The 22,797-nt window shown below is 33.7% G+C and overlaps 1 protein-coding gene across 2 annotated transcripts; it reads right to left on the reverse strand.

Moving 5' to 3' along the window:
* Positions 1-11,977: 11,977 nt before the first annotated feature.
* Positions 11,978-14,861, reverse strand: LOC107893855 (uncharacterized). 2 transcript variants are annotated; one of them, XR_001683031.2, is made up of 3 exons: positions 14,612-14,824; positions 12,325-12,500; positions 11,978-12,242 (listed from the first exon to the last, which is right to left on the reverse strand). XR_001683031.2 is itself a non-coding variant. In XM_016818975.2 (2 exons), exons 1-2 carry the CDS (start codon positions 14,755-14,757, stop codon positions 12,377-12,379), a joined length of 270 nt encoding a protein of 89 aa, XP_016674464.1. In that variant the 5' UTR covers positions 14,758-14,861; the 3' UTR covers positions 11,978-12,376. The 2 variants fall into 2 exon arrangements, 1 of the variants encoding a protein (XP_016674464.1); XM_016818975.2 differs by having other exon boundaries at positions 11,978-12,500; positions 14,612-14,861.
* Positions 14,862-22,797: the final 7,936 nt, after the last annotated feature.

Raw genomic sequence — 22,797 nt, forward strand, 5'->3', positions numbered from 1 at the left:
TCTTAGTCAGAAAATATTTTAATATTATTTTTCCTTCCTATTATAAGTGAATAGACATATGTGAAAGTCTCGTATTAAAATTTAATTGTTTGTGTACCTAATTTGTAAAAAGGATCTAATCGCGTAAAAGGTAAAAGTTGTGTGCTAGATGTTAAAGTACTGATTTGAGTTGGCTTTCTAAAATAAAGGTCCTTATGTGATTATTTGAGTTGGCTTTCTAAAATAAAGGTCCTTACTACGTGATTCTGCCTACTATTGGTGGAATACGTTGATTTCGGTTGTGCCCAGAGAGCAAGTAACTTGGGAGTTTTTCCAAACCGAGTTTCGAAAAAAGTATATCAGCCAGAGATTCATTGATCAAAAATGGAAAGAATTTCTTGAACTTAAACAAGGTTTCATGTCGGTTACTAATTATGAACGAAAGTTTGTAAGGCTTAGCCAGTACGCTCAAAAATGCATTTCCTCAGAAGCTGTAATGTGTAAACGTTTCGAAGATGGACTGAACAAAGATATAAAACTGTGTGTTGGCATTTTAAAAATCAGAGAATTTGTGGTACTTGTCGAGCGAGCTTGCAAAGCCGAAGAGCTCAGTAAGGAGAAAAGAAAAGCTGATATGGGAGCAAAAGAGTTTCGTAAGAGATCTTCGGGAAAGCCCTTTCAACAGTTTTCGAAGAAAGTTAGAGATGATTTAGGCCGGTCTAAAGGCACTTCGGGCTTTTCTAGACGAGATCGTGATCGACCCCGTGTGAGTACACGAGTCACTTCGGTTGCCAGTGTTGGAAATGATCGTCGAGACAGAACAGAGTGCCAGTATTGTGCTAAATGGCATTCGGGGAGTTGTAGATTCCATGACCGCTCCTGTTATAAGTGCGGATCAGCTGACCATTTTATCAAGGATTGCCTGAGACTATCTGAACAAAATGTAAATCAGAGTGGGAAACCAGGTGCTACTACTGCTCGGAGTAGACCATCTAGAAATACGGGGAATGCCAGTGGCGGTCAGAGAGGATCTAGAGATGCTACAACCAGATCTGAGGCTCGTGCTCCTGCTAGAGCTTATGCTATATGCGCACGCGAGGATGCTTCCTCGCCAGATGTTATTACCGGTACTTTCACTCTCTTTGATACTAATGTGATTGCATTGATTGACCCTGGTTCTACTCATTCATATGTATGTGAGACCTTAACATCCAGTAAGACTTTACCTGTTGAGTCTACTGAGTTCGTAATTCGAGTGTCGAATCCCTTGGGTCGTTATGTGCTTGTCGACAAGGTGTGTAAGAAATGCCCCTTAATAATCTGAGGCTCCTGTTTTCCGGCTGACTTGATGCTTTTACCGTTTGATGAATTTGATGTTATTCTCGGTTTGGATTGGTTGACCGTACATGATGCAGTTGTGAATTGCAAAAGTAAGACTATTGATTTGGGGTGTGCAAATAATGAGATAATCCGAGTCGAGTCTACTGTTTTGAATGGATTGCCAACAATAATATCCTCGATGTTAGCTCAAAAATATGTGAGAAAGGGGTGTGAAGCATATCTTGCATACGTATTTGATAATAAAGAACCAGAAAAGAAACTTGAATCGGTACCAGTGGTTTGTGAATATCCGAATGTTTTTCCCGAAGAATTACCGGGGTTACCACCTGTTCGGGAGGTAGAGTTTGGCATCGAACTTGTACCTGGGACTACACCGATTTCGATAGCTCCGTATCGTATGGCACTAACGGAATTAAAGGAATTGAAAGCTCAGTTGCAAGAGTTGATGGATAGAGGTTTCGCTCGACCAAGTTTCTCACCTTGGGGTGCACCAGTATTGTTTGTGAAAAAGAAGGACAGAACCATGAGGTTGTGCATCGACTATCGTCAGCTGAATAAAGTGACAATAAAGAATAAATATCCGTTACCGCGTATTGATGATTTGTTTGATCAACTAAAGGGAGCCTCAGTGTTTTCAAAGATAGATTTGAGATCGGGCTATTATCAGTTGCGAATTCGAGATTCGGATATACCCAAAACTGCTTTCAGAACGAGATACGGTCACTACGAGTTCTTAGTGATGCCGTTTGGGCTCACTAATGCCCTTGCGGTATTTATGGATTTGATGAATCGGATCTTCAGACCATTTTTGGATCAGTTTGTAGTTGTGTTTATCGATGATATTTTGGTCTATTTGAGAAATGAAACCGATCATGTTGAACACCTGGGGTTAGTGTTACAAATTTTACGGGATAAGCAGTTATATACTAAGTTCAGTAAGTGTGAGTTCTGGTTAAAAGGGGTTAGCTTCTTGGGTCATGTGGTATCTGCATCGGGTATTCGAGTTGATCCGAGCAAAATTTCAGCCATACTTAACTGGAAGCCTCCGAGAAATATTACTGAGGATCGGAGCTTTTTGGGACTTGCCGGTTACTACAGACGGTTTGTAAAGGGTTTTTCGATGATAGCCACACCAATGACGAAACTGCTTCAGAAAGATGTTAAGTTTGAATGGACAGAAAAATGTCAGAAAAGTTTCGATCAACTAAAGACTTATTTGACTGAAGCTCCAGTACTAGTGCAGCCCGAATCAGGCAAAGAGTTTGTCATTTACAGTGATGCATCCTTACTTGGGTTGGGTTGTGTATTGATGCAAGAAGGTCGAGTTGTAGCTTATGCGTCGAGGCAATTGAGCCACATGAGAAAAATTATCCAACCCATGATCTCGAATTAGCTGCCATCGTATTCGCTTTGAAAATATGGAGACATTACTTATTTGGTGAGAAGTACCATGTATTTTCGGATCACAAAAGTCTCAAATATTTGATGACTCAAAGAGATTTGAATTTGCGACAAAGACGTTGGCTCGAGTTGTTGAAAGACTATGAGCTTGTCATTGACTATCACCCGGGAAAGGCTAATGTGGTTGCGGATGCTTTAAGTCGTAAATCACTGTTTGCCTTACGAGCGATGAATGTACACTTGTCTGTTCTATCCGATAATGTGTTAGTAGCAGAATTAAAGGCTAAACCATTGTTGATTCATCAAATTCGTGAAGCTCAGAAAGTCGATAATGAATTGGTTGCAAAACGGGCTGAATGTATTTCGAATATGGAGTCAGAGTTTCAAATAGATGATGACGATTGTTTGAGGTTCAAAAGTCGATTGTGTGTTCCAAGAAATTCAGAACTTATTTCGATGATCTTGAGCGAGGCTCATAGTAGCCGAATGTCTATCCACCCGGGTAGTACAAAAATGTACAATGATTTGAAACGTCAGTTTTGATGGCCTGGTATGAAACGAGACATTTCTGACTTTGTTTCGAAGTGTTTGATATGTCAACAAGTGAAAGCGAAACATCAAGTGCCTTCAGGATTACTTCAGCCGATCATGATACCCGAGTGGAAGTGCGATCGAGTCACGATGGATTTTGTATCTGGATTGCCATTGTCATCAAGCAAGAAAGATGCGATCTGGGTTGTTGTTGATAGACTGAAAAAGTCGGCTCATTTTATCCCTGTACGTATGGATTACTCCCTTAACAAGCTAGCTGAAATGTATGTATCTCAGATTGTAAGGTTACATGGAGTACCCGTTTCTATTGTGTCAGATAGAGATCCGAGATTCACATCGCGATTTTGGAAGAAATTTCAAGAAGCTTTGGGTACCAAATTGCATTTCAGCACCGCTTTTTATCCCCAGACCGATGGTCAATCTGAGCGGATAATTCAGATACTCGAGGATATTTGAGATGTTGCATTCTTGAGTTTAGTGGTTCGTGGGAACGGTATTTACCTTTGATTGAATTCACTTACAACAATAGTTTTCAATCAAGCATTAAGATGGCACCTTACGAGGCTTTGTACGGTCGTAAATGCCGTACACCATTGTTTTGGACCGAGCTCGGTGAAAGTAAAATTTTCGGAGTAGATTTGATTAAAGATGCTGAGCAGAAAGTAAAAATAATTCGTGAAAGTATGAAGGCAGCATCAGATCGTCAGAAGTCGTACGCGGATTTAAAACGAAGAGATATTGAGTATCAAGTGGGAGACAAAGTGTTTCTTAAAGTTTCACCTTGGAAAAAGATACTCAGATTTGGCCGTAAGGGCAAACTGAGTCCGAGGTTCATAGGGCCGTATGAAATATCCGAACGAATTGGTCCAGTGGCATATAGATTGATTTTACCCCCTGATCTCGAAAAGATTCATAACATTTTTCATGCTTCGATGCTTCGACGTTACAAATCTGACCCTTCGCACATACTTAATCCCTCAGAGGTTGAAATTCAATCTGATTTGAGTTATGAAGAAGAACTGATTCGTATCCTAGCTCGTGAGGTGAAAGAGTTGCGAAACAAAAGGGTTCCGTTAGTAAAGGTGTTATGGGTCAAACACGGGATCGAAGAAGCTACTTGGGAAACCGAGAACTCTATGAAAGAACGATACCCAAACCTATTTACCGGTAAGATTTTCGGGGACGAAAATTTCTTAAGTGGAGGAGAGTTGTGACAGCCCTAAATTGACCCTAGTCGGAAAGTGGTTTCGGGACCACGAAACCGAGTCATAAAAAAAAATTAACAGTCATATTCGATGCTTATTATATGTGAATATGAATGTGTGGAAGTTTCATACTTTAATTTGGTCAGTATATGTGAAATTTATTAGTAGGGACTTATGTGAGACAATTGTGAAGTGTGTTAGATTAATGTAAAAGTGAGCTAATAGTGCATGATGTAAAAAAAAGTGTACTTGCATGTCAAATTAGCCAAAGTATGGATAGTGGCCGGCCATGGTATGGGTTATTAATGATAATATGTATTTTTCTATTAACATTTTTAGATTATAAAATGAGTTAATGAATTAAGAATAATAAAATATGAGGGGAGTGGGAGGAGAAACCAAAGTTGTTTCATCCTTGCTCCTCCATTTTGCCGTAACTTGAGGGAGGAAGAAGAAAGGAGTTCTCTTGCTTCATGTTCGGCTTGGATGATGATTAGGAAGAGGTAAGTACTTTGAAATTCTTGGAAATTTATGTATAAATAAGGTGGTTAGTTCAAGTTCTATTCATTCCATGGATTAAGTTTTGGTTGTTTGGAGGTTTGATATTCGGCCAACTAGTTTGAAGCTCTTAGTACATATATATTTTTTTTTTCTTTCTTGAAGGTTGAAATTGGTTTGTTCTTAAGGAGGTGCCGAATGTGGTCATTGAAGGGCCTTGATGAACAATATGTATGGCTTGGGTTTATAACATTTGGTTAAGGAAGTCTGTGTGCTAGCAAGTTTGGTTTAATATATATAGATGTAAATCACCTTCTATTTGATAATTTGAAGAGTAGGAAATGGCAAATTAAAATGATGTTGGGTAAATTTTTAGTTTAGTTGTGCTTAAGCATTCGGCATTAATAGTTGATATTGGCTATGAAAGTATTAAAGATTAGAGATTATTTTTTTTAAAATGAATTATGACCTTAATATGAACAAGATAGAAAGTCGATTATAGATGTGATTGAGTGATTCGGTCATTGATGGGCATTATGGTAACCTAATTTTAGTTTGCTACCTTTAATTTCGAGATGGAAATTGTATATATAAGCTAAGTTGAGCGGTTAGGGCCGAACGAGGTATATAAGATATTAAAGCATGCTAGAATTATACATTAGTGAAAATGTGTGATTGTACTAAATTCCCTACTTGAATTCGGTTAGATATAGTCATGGTATGAGCTCATTAGGGATACTACCTTATAAGTGAATGTAGCTTTAGTTAACTTTATGTGTTATGCGTGTGTTAAAATAATTAATGATTTGGATGTTATTATAGGTATTTATGCTCAAGAATTTTTCGGCTATGTTTTGTACCCATGTGATGACTCTAATGTCTAATATAATTAGGTATATAGTTGGTTTCATTATTAAAAATAAGGGTTAAGTACCTTGAATTTCTCTTTGATGTTCAAAATGATTAAATCAATTTATTTGTTAAATTAAGCTCAAGAGCAAAGGGGAACTAAATCTGATAAAGGAAAGGAAAAAGTGATCGAATAGCCGTTGAAATCGTTCGACAACATCCGAGATAAGTCTTTGAGTAATGAAATTTAGCTTATGATTTAATAAGGCAATTATTTGTCTATGAGCATAATAATTAACTTGTGACCTGACGATTCTACTTGAATTACATGATAAAATAAATAAGTAAGGTATTTACTTGTAGCCGAATGGTTATGGAAATCTTGTGGATTAACGAAACGGGATCATGTTATTTGTTTAGGATTAATGAATCGAACGATGTATGGTTAGTAAACATGCTGTAATTGTATTCGAGTATCAGGAATGATATCCAGATGTGATATGATATATACATATGCATATATGTGTGAATGCTAATCGGGGTCTAAATTCGAGCTTGGTCTCGAAGGGCTTTTGAGCCAGTGCTAATAACCGAACTTAGTTTCGAAGGGCTTTAGAGCCAGTGTCATAACCGGACTTAGTTCCGAAGGGCCTTCGAGCCAGTGGTCTAATCCGAGCTTAGTCTCGAAGGGCTTTTGAGCCAGTGCTAAGAATCGGGCTTGATTCCGAAGGATGTTTGTGCCAGCATAATATTTGAGGGTGAAAACCCATAAGTGTTCGTACGAGAAATCATATAATACATGTTGGAATAATTTTAATCACATGTGCTACGTACTGTAAGATAACCAGGTAAGTAATTTACTCTTGTTGAGGATATGAATATACTTCAATTATGACTTTGAAATTTGATGGGAATGCTTAGCACATTATTTAAATCATCCGAACGTTTATGATCCGATTATGATGTATGAGTTCCGAATTAGAGAGTTCAATGTCATAGTTATGAAATGTATGTGTATATGCATGAAATTGACATGGACATTTGAGATGAGCGCATTCGGTTATGGATTGGATTTAGCTGGATAAATTGGTTTCACCTTTGTGATATTAATGATAAAAGTGATATCTCGGTTATGTTTCTATTCGGCCAAGGGATGAAACAAACAAACTTGATATTATTATGCCATTCTTTTAAATGATTTCATTACTTAAAACTTACTAAGCATCGAAATGCTTATTCTCTGCTTTAATTCTCTGTTTTATAGATTTTGTTCGTCAACTATCGTACTCGGGAGTGTCAAAGTCGAAGTCATCCACACTATCTAAGCCACTTTTTGGTACTCTTCAGTTGAACTTGATAATGGCATGTATAGGGCTGACCCTTGATGTTAATTAAGTATCTTTTGGTAATGTATATTCGTATAGCCATGCGAAAATGGCTTGTTTATTTTGAGTATAACATTATGGTCATTTTGTATATATGGTCTTATGATATGGTTATTAAGTGGTGTGGAAATGTTTGGTAATGATTAGCCATTGGAATGGCCAATCATGGTCCTATTGGTGCTACGTACGTCATGGCTAATCGTGATTATACTTGAAAATAATGTATGTCAATTTACTAATTGATTCATGGAAAATTTGAAATAGGTAAATTTTACCTTAAAAGAGATGCTGACAGCAGCAGTGATGTGAATTTGAAAAATCACTAAAAATAGTAGGAATGGAATTAAATAATGAATAAATTATATAATCGAAGCTGGATGAGTCTATTTTCATATGAAAGAAACGAAATGACCATATGAGCCGTATTTTATGAGATGTTTAAGTTTTCGTGAAACAGGGCCAGAGCGTTTTCTGGATCCCCTGTTCTGATTTTGAAAATTTACCATAAATTAACCAAAGACAATTAGAAGTCGTGCTTTATATTTACAGATTCCTTTTTGAGTCTAGTTTCATTAGAAACAAACGGCATAAGTATTGAAGCTGTGTACAGGGAGATATCTAAGTCGTAATGCATGAAGGTCAGAGTAGTCGAACCCTAAAACAGGGGAGACTTTAACTAATAAACTGTACTAATTGGCCCTTCAAAAAATTCTAGAAAAATATTTGTAGATGGATATATGAGTCTAGTTTCAGGAAAAATTTACAGAATCGGTTTTCTAGTTTTGGAACTCGATATATGATTTTTAAAGTGACCATGATGCAGTTAGCCAGTTGGTCTGTAAATTTTAAAATGAACTGTGTAAGTAAATGAATTAAGCCTGTTAACACCTCGTGTTCGACTCCGGCAACGGTCTCGGGTACGGGGCACTACATAAATTGTTTATGAGAAAATTTGATAATAGTGATATTCGGGTTTTGAGCCTAGCAAGCTTATTGCCGATGTATAAAATCAGACTTTGAGTCTAGCAAGCCTTGTGCCGGTGTGAGATTCAGGCTTAGGCCTAGCAGGCTTTATGCCGGTGAATTATTATAAGTTTATGCCTAAAAGACTTTATGCTGATTTGGTAATCGAATACATTAAACGAGCTAAATGATTAGGTATGAGTTAGCTTATTGTTTCCTTGAAAATAAGGGAAGCTGATTATTTGATATGTGATACAAACATATGTATGATGTTAGTTTGAATTTGTGAGTAATTGTGAAGTATATTCAGCCATAAGTTAAGCGTAATTATGTGGTATTAAGGTTTAATACATGAGTATATGTAAACAAATGTTTAAAGATTCGGCTTTATGCATTAATAATATGAATTTAATAGTGTATGATACTTTGGTATAGACATATGTATATTCGACTATGTGATAAGTATAAGTATGAGATATTAAAGTTTGATTCAAGAATATGTTTATGGGTGTGAATATATTCGATCTTATAATGGTACTATGGTTTTGAAATTGAATGTCAACTTGATAATAGATACAATACATTCGTCCAAAGGTTAAGTATACTGATATCATATTGTGACCTGTGTGCAAACTTATATAAATGATTATGTACGGCTTTAATGATATAAAGTAAGAATAGTTATGAAATGATCTATGAATATATGTATATGAATTTATGTATATTCGGTTAATTATTGATATTGTGGCTTTGGGAATTTGAATGATATATTAATCTTAAATGTATGGATATTTGGTAAAATGAAAGTATATGTATTATAAGAAATTATAAGTTTGAAATTAAACGTGATTATGATAGTATAAATTGGTTTGGAAATTGAATTGTTATTGTCATTGAGTTATTTATTTGCTTATAACTTACTAAGCTCTCAAAGCTTATTCTATGTGTTTTTCCTATGTTTATAGATTTTCGGAGACCTGCTCAGGTTGGAATTCGATGGAGACGACATAACACTATCCGGTTATCATTTCAGTAAATAATGTTTTGAGACTCAGTTATGTGGCATGTATAGATTAGTCTTGGAGTTAATTATTTTGAATGAGCATGTATTTAAAGTCATGCGAAAATGGCTTGCTTATTACGCTTAAATTTAGTTTTACATGTTCTTAATTAAAATGTTTAATGAGTTTGGTTTTGGTAGTCATTTTAATAGTTAGCTCATTTTGGAAATATGAAATGTGGTATATTAACTTAATAGGTTCAGTTGCTAAGTGGTAAGTAATGAATATGTTTTATGATTGTTTTGGTTGCTTGTTTTGGTATGGGTTCAAATGGTAAATAATGGTAATGATTAAGTATGTTTTGGATTAATTTTAATGGATAGTTAAATATGTCAAGTTGTTGCTAATATCAATATAGGTATACGTTCATGTGTGGTTGTAAATCCAAATATGATATTTAATTTAATTTGGTATGCTTATGATATTAATAATGGTGAGATCGAAATAAAGATTAGTTAATAGGATAAAATATGAAGTTTAGGTATATTAATATAGATATGAATTAGATGCACATTGGAGTGTTATTTGTGTTCAAGTGTTAAGTATGGCTTTTATTTTTAGGATGAATTGTGCACTTGTATATATACATCATTAGTATATTCGGCCATGTTATAATGTATTTAAGTTTCATATGTGATTGCATAATAATTTATGTAATATGATTCAATTGGTTTTATTATGAGCTTGTGCAGAAGTTATCAAATTATGTGTTTGATATACGATTAATGAGATAGAAATTGGCATATATTCGTAGTATGAAGTGTAATGATTTATAATGGAATATGATTGAATTATGAAAATGACATTAATATGATGGATATAGGGAATTGAATATTGGAAGTATTAAATATGTGAATATGTTTTGATATATACAAGTTTGGTTCGAATTTAGTAATTATGGAACATGATCAATTGGGTTTTGATATATATTTGAAGTGTGCTTATTTGCGATACATGTTCAGTAAGGTATGATTATTTCTGAATTGGAATTATGACTCATATATTCGAATTTATATTAAGTGAATTGTGGATATTTGAATTTGATAAGTTTTAAATGTTTATTAATTCTTTGGTGTACGAAAGGTGAGGAATGATTGTGCTGAACTGTGTTTTATACAGTAATGCCTCATAACCCTAATCCGGTAACGGATACAGGTTAAGGGTGTTACAGAAATCGTTTGAGTTAAATTAGAAAAATTAATAATGTTAAATTAAAATATTGTACATTATAACTATTTCCATGTTAGAACACATAAATTTAAAATAATTTATATTTCAAATTTTTTAAAGAAAAATAATAAAAAATAAAATATTTTAGTATGATAAACTTGAATCATGAATCCCCTATTTTGATTTCATAATTATTATTTTATTAAATTTTTTATATATTTTTTAAAAATTTATAATTTTTTTAAAAATAAAAATTTTAAAATTTTTATAAATATTTTGAATTTTAAAAATTATTTTCAAAATTTAAAAATTACTTTGATTTTTTGTTAAGAAAGATCAATTTGCTCATTTTCAAAATTGAAAGGGATCAAAACGATATTTATACTAATCTATTATTCGAGTTATTCGAATTGTAAAAATTCAACTCAACTCGAACTTGAAATATGAAATTTCTTATTCGAGTTGACTTGAATAATTCGAATAACTTTAATAACTTGATTCCATTTTTTTTCGATTTTTTCGAATCGAATCGAATTTTACTTACCTCTACCTACGTAATTATTTTGAAAATTCTAATGCATGTTAATTCATGTTTTAAGTTCATTTGATGAATATTTAACATGTTTTAATGATGACTAGAATATGTATAACTATAATTACCACAAGTGGAAGATATGATGACTAGAATATGTATAACTATAATTACCACAAGTGGAAGATGTTTGCTTAATAATGAGACCATTTGTGATGTATATGATGTTTTGAATAGTTTCTATGAGTCAAATAATCAAGTTGTATGGAATTGTTATATAACTTTTAATTTTTTATTTTACGAGCATAAAGACAAAAGTTATGAAGTAGTTATACTTTAAATTTTTTGATCGTCATTTAACTACTTTTATTAATAAATTTTATTTAAACTTGTTTGATTCTATATTATTTTAAAATTTTATTTTTAGTATATTCAGATTTAAGTTTTTATGATTTTGAATATTATTAAAAATGTTAAATTCATTTTTTTTTTTTACAAATTCAAGTATCCAACAAAGAATGATATTTATTTTGAATTCAGATTTAGATAATAATACTCGAATAATATCTGAATTCAAAATTATAAGCAGATCTGCAAACTCGGATTAAGATATTCCAAAAATTATAAATATCTAACTTGTTGCCTACTCCTCACTCCAGCAATTACCCTAACACGTCATTAGTAACCAAATATCAAAATCCACACGAAATTACTGACCGGTTTAGTCCATTCGATCTCTAGTTAACATTAGTACTAACAAATCATAAGCGTACAAACGATATGGAGTTCATGTCTAACAGCATGACACACTAATCCTGACCGAGGATAAGCTTCTTTTTCTTTTCTTTTCATTTTTGGCCATAGAGTAAGATTCTTGGATGACACTATTTACAAGCCTATTTTTCTTTTACTTCTTCCACCATATGGCCTCTCTAAACAATCAAACAAAAAACATGATTTAAAGAAGTACAAAATAACTAATCAAGGTTGAAGCCAGTGCTAGGTAGTTTACATATATACTGAAACAAGGAGGCTAACCAATTAAGAAGGGGCAAACTCCATTACTCAAGCTAATAGTTTTAGCTTTTCAGAAAACTACAAAATTCACTGGCAAGTCCCGTATCAACAAAATGTGAGAACTTCCCTTAATTTTGAACACTAAATGATTATACAGCACAGGAAGAACAGCCAAAACACAATAGGAATACAGATTATCAGGTGGCACATGCTTTCTTCCAATAAGACAAAAGCCACAGAACCACAAATGCTACATTTGGTGAAATTCAAACTATACCTACCCCACATGCTGAAACAGAAAAGATTACACAAATTAGACATCACAATTCTCTTAACATTTATATAAAGAACAGAGTTGTGCAGAAATATACAGATTTTGATCATCAGACGGGATTCAGGTGAATGAGGGAAATAACATGTCAATCAATCATCATCATATGAGACATGGACACTGGTGGTACAGCCTAAAGCCTCAGGGTCCTCAGCCCCACAGCAGTCGTAGAACTTGGCAGCATATGGCGGATCATCAGGTTTCAGTTCATAGTACCTTCAATCAATCCAAAGAGGTAAGACAGTAACTAGCAAACATCTGTCCTTGTGTCAGAAAATTGGAGAAAGAGAAATGAGTTCAATGAACTTGTAAGAAAACATTAGGCTAAAAACAAGGGTAGAGTTTCTGCCCTGAGTAAATCCGTTATCTGCATAAACTTCATAAAACATCATTGCCATAAGAAAGAGAAACAAATACACGGGCACATTTGAAACACTATAATATCTCCTTGTTGAAAACAGTCTCCAGTGAAAGCAGTAATAATCTGTTCTAGAATATGACATGTTGAACATATGTGCACGCAGAGTCTTTAATAACATGAATGTAATCCAAACACTTTGCAATATTTTACATTTATGCACTTAGATTGCAGAATTGAGCGGTGCAACCTTCAACCAATGTGAAATAATCAAAGTTTTATCACAAAGGATTGTAGATTTGGATATTAGAAAACAGCTATTTTGGTAAAAAAAGTAGAGCATAAAACTGAAAGCATGTTTCATCAACAGGCATTTCAAGTAAACACAGAAATATGTAGATATGGTCTCTTCAACCAAAATTACAAATAGAAGTAACAGGCCAACAGCAATGATTTTCCATTATTGAGAAGCTATCTGACATCCAAAATTGAAAATGTCAGGGTGGACTGCTGGCCACCTACTGAAAGTCAGATGCATCATTACCAGATATAGATACTCATCATATGACTTCCGAATTAAATCCCAAGATCCCAATTGCAGATGGTTTATGATCCAATTTGAGAAGCTGGTGTCCCTAGTTTGGCCTTTCATCTCTAAGACAAGGTGGGCTGTGGTAGAATGCTTCAAGAATGTTATTAGTGGATGGGTGGTGGACATTGTCTTGAAGAAACTACTTACCATTTTTATTATAAAAAAAAGTTGCGAAAGGATAAAGTTTAAGAACCCAGATATAACTATACTTATATTTTGGGTTTTCAATTTCCTTTTTGTCCCCACAAAAAGAAGGTTTTATGCTTCAATTAGTCATATTTAATTCCTAGAAATGAACCGAAGAAGACTACCTTTATAAGTAGCAATTTGCATTCCAAATTCCATTCCTAGTATCAGACTAATCCAGATTCTAGGTAATATAGTCAAATTCCAGTTGAAGTGGAATGAGACCAATTTATTCAACAAAAATAACTCAAGTCCAGGTGAAATAATTGATTTGATCCTAGTATATGTATAACCATTTGAAAGCTTCACAAGCCTCCTAGGTGGAACCTTCTTGCAGTAGTTGGCTAAGGGTGGTTCATTAGTTTTTGCAACTATGGTGCTCTTGCTCGTCTAGGCAATCACCAAATGTGCAAAGCAAACTTCTGTTAAAAAATACAGAACCAATACAGCATCTAACACTAGATTGCACACTTATACCCCACATGAAACTCTAAGTTACTGCAACAAACTTCCTCGTAAATGGACAAGGAAATTCATAAAAAAAAAGGTTAATAAGAGCAATCCACCTTGTTGTTTAAATGATTTAGTTTCCAGTACTTGATTCGGTTTCTATATCACTATATTAGTTTACAGAGGCTATTAATGTATATAAACTTTATTCGCTAAATTAGCTTATTTGTATTAATTGCAAGCCTATATGAACCTCACTCTTGCAGCAGACATAACAAACAGAAATTCGAAGAAATAAAAAATAAAGGATACATTCGACTAATCTTTTTCTGAAGTTCGTTTATAAAGAATAAAGGAAATCCAAATGATCCTCATTTGCTAAGGACTCAAACCTACAGGTTCCTAATTAAACTAAGCTTAGTTAAACCATCATCAACCAATTTGTTGTTTTCTCCATTTCTAGAACCCAAAAAAAGAATCTTGTAACAAATCAATTATCATTCAAACGAAATGAAAATCATAAAACAAAATAAAAAGCGTATTACCCACTTCTAGTGCACAAGCTGATAGTAATTAAATAAAATTAAATAACATATAAAATCATAAAAAGTACTCAAATCAGGTAAAAGGGTATCCAAGATCACTCTCCTATTTATTTCTTTATTTTTTTCTTTTAAGGAAAGAGACGATTATAAACACGAAGAAAGGCATATAAAAAGAGAAAAAGGACTGCGAGGATACCTCTTTTGGTCGTCATGACGACGACAAACAAAGAAAGAAGGATGAAAACGGCAAGAAGAAGAATCATTTGAAGATGCAGTGTAGCTCTTCTTGCATCTCTTACATATCTTTTCTGTTTCTTTTTCCATTTCTCTCTTCTCTCCCATGGCTTCGCTTCGCTTCGCTGCGAGTGGCACTCTTATTTTCTTTTTTCTTTTTATGTTTAATGTAAACTATTTTCTGGCTTTAAATGTACTTATTGTAAGATAAATGTTTGGGTAAACTACGGGTTTTTTACTTAAATATATTAAAAAAAAATTAAATAGCGAAACAAATTGTCTATTGGATTATTTATTAAAATAATATGTTTTTAGTCGCGCTTATCTGGTACGACTCCTTTTTTTATTAAAATATATTTTTTATTTAAATAAAATATTATTAATTTTTTTTTTCGGATTAGTATATGACTCATGTATAGATACGAAAATAGTATACAGGTTGAGCCCATCTGATAAGTGCGACTAGTTGAGCCTATTTCAGAAGTGCGACTAGTTGAGCCTATCTGACAGGTACGACTAGTTGTGCCTATCTTAGAGGCGAGAATAGTGGGGCCTATAAGAAAGTCTGTTGCTTAATTTTTTCCTAATATATACCCCGAAAATCAAATAAGCAACAGACACAAAATTTAACAGAACGGAAATAAGAAGATAGGGAGAAAAAAAAGAAAGGAAATTAAGAAGAAGGATAAGGTATTTTAGTTTATTTCTTTTTAAATAAAATGTAGAATTTTGTTAGTAATTTTATTAGTTGAAAGTTATTTTGCTAGGTTATTAATTTTGTTAGCTTTTGAATGAAAAATTTTGCATTAAAAATTTTATGTAATTTTTTTGCTATTCGAAACTGTTTTGAGAATTTTGAAATTTTTTTAACAGATCTAGTATTGAATATGGAGAATCAGTTTTTCATATGAGTTTATTTCGATGGGAAAATTTTGACAACAATCGTGGGATGTATATTTGAATGTCGCAAACAAGTAGTAATGAGATTTAATAGAAATATCTCGTTGAATCAGTTTTTCATATGAGTTTATTTCGATGGGAAAATTTTGACAACAATCGTGGGATGTATATTTGAATGTCGCAAACAAGTAGTAATGAGATTTAATAGAAATATCTCGTTTGATGATATGAATGAAATTTTTATAGACATTGTGGGAGAAGGATCTCGAAACTCTTTTACAAGTTTCCAGTTTTGACGGATCCCATAAAATTCATTGAAATGGAACTTTTAGACGATGAAGACATGGAGAAAATGGTCGCTCTTTATTGTGGGACTCGAAGCAACCAAAATGCACCGATTCAGTTATTTGCTGAGTTAACTGGTGTGGAGGCAACTGAAGATCCCACTCCATTAGGTGAAGAAGATGGAGCTCAAGAGCCGTGTATGATGGTTCCAATATCATACGTTGATAGTCAATCAATTATACACGGGATTGACATTGATCTTAATGTTGCACCCAAGACTGATGTGGTTGGTGATGATGTATACCATAGTAGTGATCATTTTGATCACGAAGTTGATAGTGAGAGTGATCCCGACGTGGATGAGGTTCCGGATGATATTGACGATGAAGGCGTGAATGAGAATAAAGATGTTAACGCGTCTTCAGTCGAGAACTAGATTCGTCGTATTGTGATACACAATAATCCTAGGGCACACATGTCTCGGATAGACCTCAATGCGGTGCACGTAGCCGAGTTTTTGGAGTACCTTGAAATACTACCTGCTCACTGGATGGTCGTGTATTCTGATCCTGAAGAGTTGATCGCGGGCCAGAGATTCCAAAGTAAGGAAGAATTCATATTTGCTATTAAGCGGTATAGCATGAATATACCAGTAGTGTAACACCCCTTACCCGTGTCTGACGCTGGGACAAGGTACGAGGCATTATCGGACTTAAACATACACATACATGCAAAAATCGGGCCATAAAATTTCTTTTCAATTCAAAACTTTTCATGCACATGCATAATGTCCCATACACAGGCCTGCGATGCCCTAAACATGCATTGAAAGTAGTTAGGGACTAAACCGAGAACCTTAGAAAGTTTTGAGAAAACTTAGAAAATTTCTTTCCATGAAATGGGGTCACAAGCCTGTGTGGACACAGGGACACACCCGTGTCCTCAGGCCGTGTATCTCTCTGACTATGACGTCAGCAAACAAAATTTAACGCCACGGCCAAACCGCACACCTGTGTGCTAGGCTGTGTCATCCACACGGCTGTGACACACGGCCGTGTCTTTGCCCATGTGGCTAACACTTAGGCAATTTTCTAAGCTTTTTGTTACCATTAATCCCTCACATCTTTACACACATCAAAGTTATACATCATGGCATCATTCTAATGATTTAGCAGACTTCACTAAGGTGTATTCTTAACTTTAACATGCTATCGTTCACAAGTTTCACATACTGATATAATATCAAGTCTAGACACATTAATCCATTTTCATTGACCTTGTCAAGTGACCTTATTTAAACATTAAGCATTAATGTTCAATCATCATCATCTTATTTCTATACCATAAAATTACTTCATGGCTATAACCATTTTGATTAGTCATGAAGCATTTATCATACACACATGTCTTAACACCAATCATGCATGTCCCACATGCATAAAAACATCATCGCATCGCAAGCATTAGAACTTATCATGAATAACTAGGCTTACAAGCCACAATCATTATAAGCCACATCTCATGGCTATATACAATGAATCAATATAAGCCAATACATTTGGCTAATCATAACAACATCTATCATAAAAACTAAGTCTCTATACATGCCACTCACTTGAAGATGCTTAATACACATATGTCAATACTCCAAAGGTGATAGCTTGATAGTGTGATGTTGCCTTCGACGATCTCCAACACCGAGCCAACCTAACAACACTAAAGAAATGGAAAGGAAAAGGTAAGTTTTATAGCTTAGTAAGACCGTATGAAAATAATAAGCAATTTATCAACTTGCTTCTCAAGGTACTACAACCCTATTTGCATTTTTACTTATTTTCCAGTCAAGCTATTTTCTCTAGTCATAATTAATAAATTATTTATATCTGGAGCTACGGAACTCCAAATTAAGATCTGCTAATTTTCCCTGAAACTAGACTCACAAATCTTCTTTCCATAAAATTTTTAGAATTTTTGTTCTATCGAATAAATATAGTTTATTCTTTAAAGTTACCCCTTTTTAGCTGTCTAACAGTTCTGACCCTTCTTCACTAAAAATTAATTATCTCATAATATAGGACTCAGATAATGTTCTTGTATATCTCTCTTGAAAATATACTCATTAAGAATTCTAAGCATATAAATTATAACCCATAACTATTTTTGTACAATTTCCAATGATTTTCTCAAATTAGAACAGGGGATTTTGAAATCATTCTGACTCTGTCTCACAACAATTTAAATATTTTATAGAATGAAACTCCTTTGCTTAAACCATTTCTTCTATGTGAAACTAGACTCATTAATATTTAATTTCACATTTTATTCAGCCTTTAACTCAATTTTCACAATTTTTGGTGGATTTTCAAAGTCGGACTGTTGCTGCTGTCCAAAACTATTTTAATGTAAATTTATCATACTAAGTTTATCACACCTTATTAATTCATTTTCTACACATTGGTAAAAATACATGTTTATACATCATAAGTATAGACCTATAATCACAAGGTCATCACAAAATCATTCTCATAGGCATGACTTACCTATTTACATCCTCACCAAATGTACATCATAAACCAAAATCATTTCTCATGAGTTTGGCATACATACCTGAGTTACTCAACATGCTCATATACTTATAGTCATTCCTTATTAATCATACAACATGAATTTCATGTAAGTACCTGTACCACTCACAATATGGTCATAAGTTCTCTCATTTCGATATATACCATAAATCTCCCGTTAAACCATTTGGAATACTATAGGATATTCAATAGCCCCAAACATGGGATAAGATGTTGACGCCATGTCCCAGACATGGTCTTACATTGGCTAGCACATCAAAGTCGAAGCCATGTCCCAGACAGGTCTTACACTGACTTTCATATAACGAGGCCGATGCCGTGTCCCAGACAGGTCTTACACTGGCTCTCATCTATCGGTGTTGATGTCATGTCCCAGGTAGGTCTTACATTGACACACAACAACCTGACGCCATGTCCCAGACAAGTCTTACACTAGCTTGTATATCCTGAGGCTGATGCATGTCCCATACATGTCTTACACTAGCTCTCGTCTCAATATCGATGCATGTCCCAGACATGTCTTACACTGGCTCACATACCACCCAATGTCATGGTACGAATATCCAAGTCTATTCCTAATGTTCAACCTGGAGTCTTTACTACATTAATTCTCATAATTTACATTCACAATGCAACTCAACAATTCAGACCACACTAATTGTAAAATATATGGTAACATTATATTTGCATCATTTAAGTACAACTTACTCGTTTCAATGGAATATCATACTCCATCAAATTTATAATGAATTCTATCATCACATGAGTGTTATTAACTTTTGGCATCACTTTCTCATACATAACTCCATCAACATATAATGCAATACAATTATAGAAAAATAGATTTCAAGTATATTAACAATAATATGGATAACATGCTTATTTAGTCACACGGACTAACCTCGAATGCAATTTCGGCTAATTACTCCATTTTAGTCCATAACCTCGTACTTTTCGATTTAAGCCCAAACCTCGATTTTATTGATCTAACATGATGAAATTCACTCATTCAATCATTATATTAATTAAAACATTCTATAATTCAGAATTTGGAAAAATGACCATTTTGCCTTTAGACTTTACAAAAATTATGATTTTGCCCTTAGGCTTGTAAATTGATTTTTATCAAATTTTCTCCTTTGCCAAGCCTAACCGAATTATTTTTATAACTATAGCAACTCACAATTTCAATTATTTCACACATTTACAACTTATTTTATAACTTTACAAAATAGCCCTTTTTAGGTGTTTTCATGCAAACTTCTTTTCACAAAAGTTGTTTATTACACAACCAAGACTCATTTTCTTCCATAAAAATTCAACAAACAACATAAATGCTCTCATGGCAAAACCCTAGACTTTCAACCATTTTGTAAAATAGTCTCCCCATTAGCCAGCTCATGGTACAAGGATCCCAAAAGTGTAAAAATTATCAAGAAAAGTCATCAAAATCACTTACTTGCAAGAGAACTAAGTGGCTGAAAGCTTAAGCTTTTAAAACCCTCTTGTTTCCTGCCATTTTCGAGGAGAAGAAGAAAGATAAAAAGATGATATCTTTTGTTTTATTTTATTCTCTTCAAAATTAAGTCACCAACCACACGAAATTTTGACTTTTCTACTTTCTTTCTCTCTATGGCCCGCCAAACACCTTTTTTAGGGTCTATTTGCACTTTAAACACCCCAAAATTTGGTTCTCTAGCTATTTAACATATTTAGATAGCAAAACAAAACTTTTTCCCTTTATGCGATTTAGTCTTTTTTCGCAATTAAGCGTAGAATCGCTAAAATTATTTCACCAAAATTTTCATGCACTCATATAATCATGCTATAACACATAAAATAACATTAGAAATAACTTCCCACAACATCGGCACATACATGTTATTTCATGTCTTCAAAGCATTGGCACATACATGTATACAAAATTTGATTTACGACCATTTAAGTCATATATGCAAATTTGCATGGCTACCCACAACATCAATCTATTAACTATTACAAGCCAATACATTTGGCTAACTTATAAAGACATATTCAAAAAGTGACTCAGTCCCTATACATGCTATAAACTTAAGAGGGTTGCATCCATTTTTACCCAACGTGATAACTTGATAGTGTGATGACATCTTCGGCAATCTCCAACCCGAGCTAGCAAAAATTAACCTATAAGAAATGGGAAATGGAGGGGAGTAAGATATAAAGCTTAGTAAGTTCATATGAAAACAATAAGAAACTTTATTAATATGCTTTTACCAAATTCTTACAACATGCTCTCAAGGTATCACAATTATAATTGCATATTAATCTACTATTTGATCAAATTTCAGTCAAGCTGTCTACTCGAGTCATAGACACTAAATTATTTATATCTTGAGCTATGGAGCTCCAATTTAAGATCTGTTAATTTTCTCTAAAACTAGACTCATATATATTCCTACCATAAAATTTTCAGAATTTTTGGTTGAGCCAATTACTACAGTTTATTCTTCAACATTACCCCTCTTTTGCTGTTCGACAGTTCTGACCCTTCTTTGCTAAAAATTAGTTATCTTCTCATAAGGGATTTGAATGATGTTCCCATTTGTTTTTTTTTTTGAAAATAGACTCATCAAAGAATCTAAGAATATAAATTATAACTCATAATTATTTTTATACATTTTTTATGATTTTCCCGAATCAGAAAAGGGGATGCCAAAAACATTCTGACTCTATCTCACAAAAATTCAAATATCTCATAATCTTTTTCTTATACTATTTCTTCTATGTTAAACTAGGCTCAATAAGCTTTAATTAAATTTTTTATTCAACCTCTAACTCACTTTCTATTATTTTTGGTGCATTTTCTAAGTTGGACTACAGTTGTTGTCCAAAACTGTTCTAGTATAAAATAATGATAACTAAGTCAGTAACACTTTTACCAATTATTCCAACCATCATGGTATAAATACATATCTTACTCATTCGTATCCTTACCAATAATGCATCATAAACCAAATTCACTTCACATGAGTTATAAGTACATACCTGTACGACTCGTAATACGGTCACATGCCTTCTTGTTTTAAACGTACCCGTTGGATCATTCAAAATACCAAGGGTTACTTGGAAATCTCTTATATAGTATCGTTTCAATGCCATATCCCCGATATGGTCTTACATGAAATATCATATCGGCGCCATGTCCCCGACATGGTCCTATAAGAAATCACATACCGAGGCCATATCCTAGATATGGTCTTATACGGAATCTTAATAACCTTGTTGTTTTGACATTTGTACCCTATTCATCTCTAAGATTCATTCGGGATTTCTCATTCATCGGAACTTCGTCATAATCATCATTGATAAATTTCATGGAAAAAATGTACAATTTATGCAATATCAAAATATAAAATACATAACATAAGGTAGTATCATTTACACATGAACTTACCTCGACACCAAGGTTATCAAAAAGGGACCTAACCATCGATTCCTCGTTTTTCCCCCGTTCTAGGTCCAAACCTCAATTTCCTTGATCTATAATGTCACATTTAGTCTAATTATTAGTTAGATTATTCAATGTGGTCCAAATATCATATTTTAGCAAAATTATGTTTTTGCCCCTAAACTTTATCATAATTACACTTTTACCCCTAGGCTCGTAAAATGAAATGCACTCAATTTCTTTGTTACCCAAGCTAGTTGAACCATTTTCATAACTATAGCATCTCAAAATGTTCATTAAAACACACTCTTACTACACATTTTATGACTTTCTCAAAACGGTCCTTTTGGACGTTTTCACCGAAAATTACTTAACAAAAGATGTTTATTTAACACCCAACATTCATTTTCTACTGTTAGACATCAAAACACATGCATGTCATTCATGGGTAAATTTCTAGACATGAGCCTTAGCTTAAAATAATGGTAGAAATAGGTAAATCAAGTTACGGGAACTTTAAAAATGTAAAAAACTTTGAAAACGAGGCTAGGGATCACTTACTATTAAGCTAGGAAGTTTGAACAAAACCCTAGCCATGGCTTCCATGGGGGTTTCGGCTGGAGCAAGAAAAGATAGAGGTGAATTTTGGCTATTTTGGGCTTTTAATTCATTTATTTACTAGATTACCTAAATACCCCTAACTTAAAAATTGTTCATTTCACCTATCTCATGCCCATTTTAGTCCAACAAATTTCCAACGGTCCAATTACTATATAAAGACCTCTAATTCAAAGTCCATAGCAATTTGACACCTTTAACATCTAGAACTTACATTTTGCACTTTTATGATTTAGGCCTTTTGACCAAATTAAATGCCCAAACGTCAAAATTTTTAAATGAAAATTTCACGAATTCATTTCGTGAAATCGTGGACCATAAAAATAAAATAAA

This window comes from Gossypium hirsutum, chromosome A13 (assembly GCF_007990345.1).
Source record: "Gossypium hirsutum isolate 1008001.06 chromosome A13, Gossypium_hirsutum_v2.1, whole genome shotgun sequence".
Lineage (NCBI taxonomy): Eukaryota > Viridiplantae > Streptophyta > Magnoliopsida > Malvales > Malvaceae > Gossypium > Gossypium hirsutum.